Genomic DNA, 10748 nt, shown 5'->3' with positions numbered 1-10748 from the left:
ACCATAAGAGGGGGACATGGGGACAGTTCCAGGGCACGGGGTCCTTGATCAGCTGCCCCAGAACCTCCACCAGGGTCTCCCAGCGCAGCCGGAGCCCAAAGGCCTGGGGAGCCCAAAGCCCTGAGCAAGGCCCAAGTTCCTGCCAGGAACCCTCAACTCCCTCGCACCCAGCATCCCCCATGTCCCTGTAAGATCTCCTCATGTTTTAGTTCAACATCTTTATTTTTACCCCAGTTTTGGGTGTTTTGAATACACAAAGAGAAATTAAAAGACAACCCAGATGCCCACGGGGAGCAAGGAGGACATGGAGCCCCCAGCCAGGTGTCTTCCCAACAGGGATCACCGGCACCAGGGATCACCAGGGCTGAGCCCACTGGGGCTCACTGGGGATCATGCAGCATGGATCCTCCAATGGGGGATGGAGCTGGAGCAGTGCACGAAGCTCTTCCCGCACTCGGGGCACGTGCCGGGCTTCCCTCAGTGGTGCCTCCATTGGTCCTGGGTCAAGTGAGAGCTCGTTGAGAAGCTCTTCCCACACTGGGGACACTCATAGGGCCTCTCCCTGGTGTGGATGCGCCGATGGGTGATGAGGTGGGAGTTTCGCTTGAAGCCCATCCTGCAGTCAGGGCAGCAGAAGGGCCTCTCATCCGTGTGAATCTGATGGTGCCTGAGGAGACTGGAGCTGGTCTGAAGCCTCTTCCTGCATTGGTCACACTCGTAGGACCTCTCCCCTGTGTGGATCTTCTGGTGTTGGATCAGGGTGGAGCTGTCACTGAAGCTCTTCTCACACTGGGGACACTCATAGGGCTCTCTCCTATGTGGATCCTCTGGTGTCTGCTCAGGTGGGAGCTGTGGCTGAAGCTCTTCCCACACTGGGGACACTCGTAGGGCCTCTCCCCGGTGTGGATGCTCCAGTGCTGAGGAACGCGCCATTCTCCCTGAAGCCCATCCCGCAGTCGGGGCAGCAGAAGGGCCTCTCATCCGTGTGAACCCACTGGTGCTTGAGGAGATCGGAGCTGGTCTGAAACCTCTTCCTGCATTGGTCACACTCATAGGGCCTCTCCCGTGTGTGGATCCTCTGGTGTCTGATAAAGGAAGAGCTATGGCCAAAGCTCTTCCCACACTCCCCACACTCATAGGGCCTTTCCTCGGTGTGGATCATCTGCTGTTTGATCAGGGTGGAGCTCCGTCTGAAGCTCTTCCCACACTCCCCACACTCATAGGGCCGTTCTCCCGTGTGGACTCTCCAGTGGCAGACCAGGTTGCATCTCCACCTGAAGCTCTTGTTGCATTTTGAGCACTTGTGGGGCTTCTCCCCATCGTGAAGCTGCTCAGGGACCCCCAGCTCCGAGCTCTGGCCCAGGGTTGGCATTTATTGTTGAGGCTATTAAAAGGCTAGGTGAAACATTTCAGAAACAGGCAGAGAGTAGTCAGGCTCAAGTTTTTGCTGCTCTTGCTCCACTCCAAGCTGCTGTTACAGCAAGTCAGCCAAAGCGAGGCACAGGAGACCGAGGAAGGAGGCTGTCGGAGGAAATCGGGAAACGGCAAAACCAGCGCACCATCCAGCCGCTGCGCCGGGACACAAATAGCAGCTGTGCAGCAGCCAGCGACCTGCACCCCACCACCTCCGGAAGCCTCAGCCTGGACTTGGCAGCCACAGTGGACATATCTATTAAGGACAATCGCACTGTGCCAATTCCCACTGGAGTAAAGAGACCAGTAACCTATCAGGGACAGTCGGTTCCTGCTTTACTTTTGGGACGATCTTCTACTTTTAAAAAAAAAGGATTGGACATACTACTGTGGGACTTATTGATGCTGATTTTACAGGCGACATTTGTATTTTGACATGGACACTGTATCCTCCAGTGCTCACTCCAGCTGGCACCCGGATAGCTCAATTGTTACCATTTTCGACCTTGGCTCCGGAACATCGCTGGGAAACACAAAGAGGGGACTATGGTTTTGACTCTACAGGAGGATCAGCATTCTTAACACTGGACCTGCTGAAGTACAATATATTAGTTGAGGTCACATGCGTGTGCTTACACCCACAGGTCCGATGTGGACTACCAGCTGCTGGACGCGAGCAGGGAATGACAGCACCCAGCAGTCCAGCAGAACGAGAGCGGCATCGCCTGCTCCTGATCCTTCAACCTGTGATAGCTCAGCTCCAGCCAGTGTGGCCTAATCCTCTAGTAGTAGAAAATAGAACTGATGTGCTAACATTGTTGCATGAACTACAAAGCACCCGACTACGATTATTAAGAGTTCTAACTGTCTGCACTGCGACAAGCCTAACTGTAGTGCTTGGGTAAAAATATATTGTGGGGCTTGTTGCAAACAATGGTGGGTCTTTCAACAGCAGCTTGCACAGCCATGGTGCCCACGTTGCTCCTTTTATTGGCATTGTTATAATTGGCAGACAGCCATAAAAAATTATACAGGGTGCAGTACTGTGCCAGAAGAAGTAAACCTTGTTCAAGATTTAGGTCAAAGAGATAGGCTGGAATTGGTATTTTTAATAGAAAGAGAGGTGTGTCGCCTGTTGGCACAAAAGGCTACTCGCATATTGCAGACAACCTGCAAATATGGGGTGGGGATACCTCATATGCATCAGGTGGATCCTGCTGATTGGGATATGTGTTGTCGCCGCTGGGCTCACAGAGCTACCAAAAATAGATGAAAGGCAAAGCATGTGGGTCACTTGGGTTAATCAATCTGGTCAGGATAATTTTTGTTTATCACTTGCCACGCCTTCCAATCCATTTCGCACTTGTTTAATTAGAAAACAAGAATGTGCGAGTGTTACCCCACGCCTTTAGAGGGGCAACACGTTGTGACGTGGGAGCGGACCTTGACAGAGGACAGCAGGCAGCAGCTTGGTGAAACATGGAAAGCTCTTTATTATCTGACTCCAATAGGCTTATATACATTTTGTACAGAGGGCCAAGATTGGCCCAAAGAGGTTACAACCTCCTGACTCCATTCGTCAATATGACCATCAGTCAAGTTCTCTCTCAGAGAACAAGAATGCAAAACATACAGATAAATTCTAAGAATATAATATTGTTTACATGAAGCAGCGTGAGAAGCTGCTGCAAAGACTCAAACACTTGAAGGCAAGAAATTCAGGGACGACATGCGAGGGAAGCGTGGAAAAGTTACGTTTCTCATTGGCAAAATGAGACAACAGCACAATGGGAATATTGCTCTTGGTTTGCTGAAATCATTCAGCAAGGCAGTACTTCTCGCTGTGACCCTCTCCTGCCTATTGATTTGGCTATATGGCTTGGGAAACACCATCTTCTTAAAGCCCTTGTTCAGCAATTAAAGAAAAAGGGGGAGAATAGGGGAGAGGAGAAAGACATTCGGGTATTAGAATGGTTACAGCTACCCCTACGACAATGTAAAACTGTTTTTCAAAAACCAGAAATGTTGGCAGTTCTTATCCATAAAGGCAGACAGCGTGCACGACAAATTACGGAGAACGAACCAGGCACTATTCTGTTGCCAATAGCTCGAGATATACTGCAATGGTACATTGAAAATCATGAGGAAGTGGGCCTTGCTCTGCTGGGAGGAGGGGCCACAGTTGTGACAACGGTAAAGTGGCCCCACCCTTGCGATGGGTGGGAGAACAACAGTGGCTGAGCAAACCTCTGCGGAGTGAACAGCCCATCCCAGAAGCAATCACAGTTTTTACAGATGCTGGGAAAAGGTCACAAAAAGCTGCTATTACATGGCAGCAGAGAAATGACTGGCAAGAAGTAATATTGCCTGCTAAAGACGAAAATTCTTTACAAACTTTGGAATTGTCAGCTGTTGTATAGGTCATGACAAATTTGTCAGAACCGGTGAACATTGTTACAGATTCGTTATATGTTGCTAGGATAGTGCAGAGAATTGAAGGTTCAGAAATAAGACAAATAGATAACAAGAGACTAGGGAACCTTCTCATTCAATTAAGGTTGGCAATTCAAACAAGAACACACCCCTACGCAGTTATTCACATTCGCAGTCATAAGTGGGACATTGGGTTAGGCGAAGGAAATGATAGAGCTGCTAAGCTGGTTGCAGTAGCAGGAACACCACCCCTGCCCCCCCAGAACCAAGCTAGGGAGTCACATGCTATATTTCATCAGAATGCCAAAGGGTTGATGCGAGCATTTAAGATAACCTCAACAGAGGCTACTGACATAGTAAGAGCTTGTCCTATTTGCAGTCACCACAATGGAGGGGTCGGTATAGGAGTGAGAGTCAACCCCCGGGGACAGGGACCAAATGACATATGGCAAATGGATCTTACTCATATTCCATCATTTGGTAGACTAAAATATGTGCATGTTACAGTGGACACATATAGCAAGTATGTATGGGCTACAGCTCAGGCAGGAGAACGGGCCAGTCATGTACTGCGACATCTTACTGCCTGCTTTGCAGTCATGGGAGTGCCGAAGACAATAAAAACTGATAACGGCCCTTCATATACTAACTCTCGTGTCACAACCTTCCTGCAAACTTGGGGGGTGGAACATAAAACAGGCATTCCTCACTCACCCACTGGGTAGGCTGTGGTAGAGCACACACATGGAATGCTTAAAGCATTCCATATTTAAAGAAACAAGAGACAGTGACAGATTTACAGCAGAAATTGACCACTGTGTTATTTGTAATAAATCATTTGTGTGTGTTTGGAGATTTAAAGGAGCCAGCAGCCATGAGGCATGTTAAGGGCCCTAATAAGGAACATCAAACCGATGTATGGGTAAAATACAAAGATCCTAAAACAGGCATTTGGCTAAAACCAGCAAAAGTGCTGTTCTGGGGGCGTGGTTATTTTTGCATCTATAGCCCCTGGAGTTGGCACAGCTCATGCATTGGTGTCACTTAATAAACTTGCATGTTGGGCTATAAAGCAGGTAAATGTTACTACAGAGGTCATATCAGCACTCACTCAAAATGTAAACAGCCTAAGACACGCAGTCCTTCAGAACAGAGCCGCTATAAACTTTTAGTCTAACACCATGGCTAACTCAGCTTTTGAAAAAAAAAGCTATAATTTTTGCTTATGATTTTAATTTTCATTCTATGCGTGAGATTGGAGTTTGCTTGCTTTTTTCGTTGTCAGTCCCAAGTGCTTGCAACCATTAAAGAAAAAGGGGGAATTGTGGAGAGGATAGCTGAGAAATGGGAAGAGGATAAGGGACACAATAGCTCTCAGACTAATATTGTAACTAGAAACTAGGACAAGGCCAGCATGAGGATGAGGGAGAGAAACTGAGATCATGAGAAAAGAGGAACTAAATGCTACAAGGCGATACAACTGTTGCAATATGCTGATATAACATGAAGTAAACTATTGTGTAGTCACTACCAATCAGGAGCTTGGCTTTTGCAATATGTATGAACTAATTATTTAAAATATAAATGTAAGTGAGAAAACAAATAAAATCGAGCCTGATTGATCAACATCGGTTGAGTCAGTCACCCTCTTTCCAACACCCATCCATGTCCCCATCCACATTAGTGTCCCCACCCATGTCCCAGATGTCCCCACCTATGTCCCAGATGTCCCCACCTATGTCCCAGATGTCCCCATCCATGTCCCCACTCATGTGTCACGATCCACTAATGCAAGCAGGGATCGTCATGGTTTGTTACCTGATCTCAGAGTGCAAAAACCAACCCAGAGGGGATTTCAGTATTCATCAAAACAAATGCACTTTTATTATTGCCAACAACAAATGCAATAGAAAGATTTGAAGGGAAATAAAGGACAGAGAGAAAAGAGAAAGAGGGGGTGGGTAACAGCTACCAACAGAGAGACAAAATCCTCGTGGTCCAGCCAATAGATCCGTCTCCTTCCGTGGGGAGATCTTAAAGTCTTTGGTTAAATCAGGGGTCCTTATAGTCCTTTCCAAAGCGACAGGCAGTTGGCCAAAGGGTGGGGAGATGATTACGGTGTGTTTGTTTTGAGAGAACTGAAAACAGGTACAGCCGTCAGCAAGTGCAGTCAATTCACTGTGACTTGCCCATTGTTTCTGCTCAGGGTCTGATGTTCCCATGGAAATGCTGCCAGGTTTTTCCATCAAACACACCTGCAGGCAACACTTGGCAAACGTCCCACCTCAGCCAGGCCAGAACTCCTGTGTTGGGGTTATAGAGTCCTTTTAGGGGGTTCAGTCTCTGTCCTTGACGATGGTTGTGAGGCAGATGAGGGATCCTCAGACTGTCTCTACACCACCCCGTGACTCATGACTGTCGACAAGAGAGCTCCATCAGCAAGGTTCTGTAGGCTTGTGAAGTCTTCAGGACTCGTCCACGTTGGCAGCATATCCCGGAAATTAGAGACAGGAGAGAGTGAGAGAGAGAGAGAGAGAGGAAAAGGAAAATAGGAAATGGAAATAGAGAAGAAAAAAAAATAAAATCAATCAATATTGATCAGACTAATTTTCAAAAATAATCAAAACAAATCACAAAAATAAAAAATTAATAATAAAATACCATCTATCAATTTAAAACAATTTTTTCTTCAAAAATAATTACCTAATTACAATCAGTATTAATTAAAACCATTTTTCTTCAAGTAATCAAGACAAAATCACAAAAAATCAAAAAAATTAACAAAACGCAACCAATGTTAATTAATTAAAACTATTTTCTTCAGATAAAACAAATCACAGAAACAAATACTAATTTTCACTAGATTATAACGACGACCAAAGTTTATTTCTAAAACACACATCTGAATTTTATAATCTATTTATGTTTTATAATCATGGCTTTGCCTTTTGTCAATAACCTTGGGGATGTGCACAGGGGAGTGGACATTGATCAAATTGGCTGCACTCATTATAGACACCAATTGTGTTAATCATTTCATCATTCTCCAATTCATAATCAATAAGATTGCTGATAAAATAAAACCAATCAAGACTAAAATCAAAAGGACAATGATAGGATGACACAATTTATTAAGGACACTTGTGGCAGGAGGTGACCACCCACAAAGAGTATCCCACCACCTGTGTTTGGCATCTTTTCTTACCCTTTCCATAACACAATGTATTTTTCTCACATTGTGATGAAGAGTTACCAGGGTTTTCTGTCTGTTTTTCTTGATCTTTTCCAAAATTTCAATTAAATCCTGATGAAGCAACAGTCGCTTTACCAAAGTAACATTCATCCCAAAAGGAGTAGGCAATAATTTGTGAATCACTGTATAATCTGATTGTAAAAGGTGATAAGAGGTAACTGGGGCTACGTAACATCTTTATTTTTACCCCAATTTCAGGGCTTTCAAAGGTGATCAACAGAAACCTTTTCGCTCCAAGGCCAAAACAAAGGGATTTGTGTGACCCTTATGGCAAAGCATCCACGTACCTGGGTGGGTGGGAAGAACCTTTTTTGGAAGGGTTTCCACCCCGCTGTCCCCACAATCATGGGTTTTGCCCCAGTCCATACCCGTTTGATGTGGAAGATACCCATTGGTCAGAGAGAATTGAAACGATGGATTAACATTGGACAAGACCTCCAAGGCCATGCAGCGTTGCTTCATGCCACCACAAGATGCAAAAAGTGAGATTTTCCTGGGCTCAGAGGTCGACAAATCCGCTCTCCACAAAGGATTTCGGAAGTTGGTGTCTGGGTGTGTCCAGGTGCCCACGGGGAGCAAGGAGGATGTGGAGCCCCCAGCCAGGTGTCTTCCCCACAGGGATCACCGGCACCAGGGATCACCGGAGCTCTGCCCACCGGCGCTCACTGGGGATCATCCAGCGCAGATCCTCCAATGGGGAATGGAGCTGGAGCAGCGCATGAAGCTCTTCCCGCAATCGAGGCACTCGTAGGGCGTCCCTCAGTGGTGCCTCCGTTGGTGCTGGGTCAAGGCTGAGCTTTGTGAGAAGCCCCTCCCACACTGGGGACACTCATAGGGCCTCTCCCCTGTGTGGACGCGCCGGTGGGTGACAAGGTTGGAGTTGTACTTGAAGCCCATCCCACAGTCAGGGCAGCGAAAGGGCTTCTCATCTGTGTGAATCCGCTGGTGCATGAGGAGATGGGAGCTGGTCTGAAACCTCGTCCTGCATTGGTCACATTCATAGGGCCTCTCCCCTGTGTGGATCCTCTTATGGACAGTAAGGGCGGAGCTCTGGCTGAAGCTCTTCCCACACTCCCCACATTCGTAGGGCCGTTCCCCTGTGTGGGTCCTCCGATGTGTGATCAAGGCAGAGCAATTGCTGAAACTCTTCCCACACTGGGGACACTCGTAGGGCCTCTCCCCGGTGTGGATGCGCCGGTGATTTATGAGAGTTGACTTGTGCTTGAAGCCCATCCCGCAGTCAGGGCAGCAGAATGGCCTCTCATCCGTGTGAATGCGCTGGTGCCTGAGTAGATGGAAGCTCGTCTGAAACCTCTTCCTGCATTGGTCACACTTGTAGGGCCTCTCCCCGGTGTGGCTCAACTGGTGAGTGATCAGACCCGAGTTCTGGCTGAAGCTCTTCCCACACTCCCCACACTCATAGGGCCTCTCCCCTGTGTGGCTCCTCATGTGGACAGCCAGGTAACAGCTCTGGATGAAGCTCTTCCCACACACCCCACACTTGTAGGGCCGTTCCCCTGTGTGGATTCTCCAGTGGCAGATCAGGGAGGATCTCCGGCTAAAGCTCTTCTCGCATTTTGAGCACTTGTGGGGCTTTTCCCCATCGTGAAGCTGCTCAGGGACCCCCAGCTCCGAGCTCTGGCCCAGGGTGGGTCTTTCCTCCTGGGATCCCCGAGATCTGCCTTTGCAGCCCCTCCTGGTGCGGGATCTCCGAGCCTTTTCCTCCCCGTTGGATTCCTGCGCCGTGGAGCCGCTCCAAAGGGCCTCTTCCACGAGCTGCTGCCGCGGGGATTTGTCCTCCCCGGGCTCCGTGCTCAGCTCCGTGTCTGGGGGAGGAAGGACAAGGCCAGGATGGGATTTGTGTCCGTGCCACAGCCAAGGGGAAGGAGATGGCCTCAGGCCAGCCCCGGCAGGACGGCAGCGGGGTTCTCCTGCAGCCGGGGGCCAGCTTGGGCTGGGGGATGGAGCACGAGAGAGGGGGAAAGGGGCACTGACTTCCTCCTCACCTGCCTGCGCCTCCCGGGACATCTTCCTCTTCCTCGCGGCCCCCTCCTCCTCCTCCATCGGGCCGAGGGTTGGGAATGGGAAATCCTTCCTTGGGGGGGGAAACAAGGGCTGAGCGCGTTGGCTTGGATGGTGCCGCTGCCCAAGCGCAGCTGCACAAGTCAGCGCCCCTTTCAGCCTCGGGGGGCCCGGACCCCGCTCATCTCCAGGCTCTGCCCGCCGGGACCGGGCCATCGCCACGTGGGACCCCCCAAGATCCCTCCGGGGCCGTTTCCGGCCGGGCTTTGGGCTCCTGCAAGATCCCAACATCCCCGCGCCCGCACAAAACCCTCCCGGAGAGCCCCGCGATGGATTTGGGGCGAGCTCCCCCTCCCCGCTCACCTGCGGCTTCCGGGGGGACGGATGCTGCCGGAGCCGGGGGAGCTGCGGCCTGAGCGGGGGAACTGCGTGCTGCTGCTACTGCTCCTCCTCTTCCTCCGGATCCTCCTTGTCCTTTTCCTCTGTGCCTCGTTTTCCTGCCGTTTTTCTCTTTCTCTTTCCCTTTCCAGTTCCTCCTGCTCTGTCCCTCCTCTTCCTCCCGCTCCTCCTCCGCTCCCAGCCCGGCCCGGGCGGTGCCGACACCCAAAAGCAGCCGCGCTCTGCCCTGGGGGCGTTCCAAAGCGTCCCCGCCCCGCGCGGCGTCGGGAGCGATCCCGGGAGCAGCGGGAAGGAATTGGGAGCGCTTTCCCTCCCAGTATGGCTCTTACTGGGAGCGCCGGGAGGGAACTGGGAGGAAACAGCGCCCCCACGCGGCTGCAGCCGGAGATGGGCGGGGCCAGGGCGCGGGGCGTGGTTATGCAAATACAGGAGCGATCGCGCGCTGTGATTGGTGGGCGGAAACAGCGCGGGTTTTTCTCGGCGACGTGAGGGGCGGGGGGGGCGGAGCGGTGGCGGCGGCGTTCGGTGAGAGGGGACGGGGAGCGGGACTGGGGACAGGGAGCGGCAATGGGAAGAGGGTCCGGAAATGGGGACAGGGAGCGGGACTGGGGACAGGGGCGGCAATGGGACCAGGAATGGGAATATGGGAACAGGACAGGGAATAGGGAAGCAGCGACCGCAGAGAGAATACGGGCCGGTGATTAGTCCTCCAAAACGTTGCAGTGACGTTTTGGGGCGCTGGTGCGACAGGGATGGCTGGAGAAGGAGATGGCTGAGTTTTTAGGGGTTCTGAGGACACTGTTGCCCAGCCCGGAGCTCTTGAGGGAAGTGGGGACACAGGAGGTGGCGGCCATGGCTCCTTGGGCAGCGCGGGAGTTCAGCAAGCGCTACGTGGCTACAGGTGGGGTGGAACTTCCTAAATGGGGGTGCCACCCCTCAAATGGGGGTTGTCACCTGCCAAACAGGGGCTGTGACCCCTCAAACAGTAGTTGTCACCCCCTAAACACTACCTAAATGGGGCTGTGAGCCCTCAAAAGGGGATTGTCTTCCCCCTAAACAGGGGTTGTCACCTCCCAGACAGGGGTTGTAACCCGCTATGTCCCCAAAAGTCCTCGACCATGTCCCCATCAAGCCCCATGTCCCCAGATGGCCTCTACCATGCCCCCAAGGACCTGTCAAATCCATTGTCCCCATGCGGTCTCCTCCAGGTCCCCAAGGAATCCCATGT

At 50.9% G+C, this 10748-nt stretch overlaps 1 protein-coding gene across 1 annotated transcript; it reads right to left on the bottom strand.

The window, feature by feature from the left end:
- Positions 1 to 5616: 5616 nt before the first annotated feature.
- On the bottom strand, positions 5617 to 9751 carry LOC310921789 (uncharacterized protein). The gene is made up of 3 exons (XM_083882023.1): positions 9485 to 9751; positions 9106 to 9190; positions 5617 to 8925 (listed from the first exon to the last, which is right to left on the bottom strand). The coding sequence occupies exons 2-3, from the start codon at positions 9161 to 9163 to the stop codon at positions 7859 to 7861; spliced, it is 1125 nt and encodes a 374-aa protein (XP_083738149.1). The 5' UTR covers positions 9164 to 9190; positions 9485 to 9751; the 3' UTR covers positions 5617 to 7858.
- Between the last annotated feature and the right edge of the window lie 997 nt (positions 9752 to 10748).

Source organism: Zosterops lateralis (assembly GCF_965231275.1).
Source record: "Zosterops lateralis genome assembly, chromosome: 36".
NCBI classification, from domain to species: domain Eukaryota; kingdom Metazoa; phylum Chordata; class Aves; order Passeriformes; family Zosteropidae; genus Zosterops; species Zosterops lateralis.
This window is presented reverse-complemented; position numbering and strand designations above follow the sequence as displayed.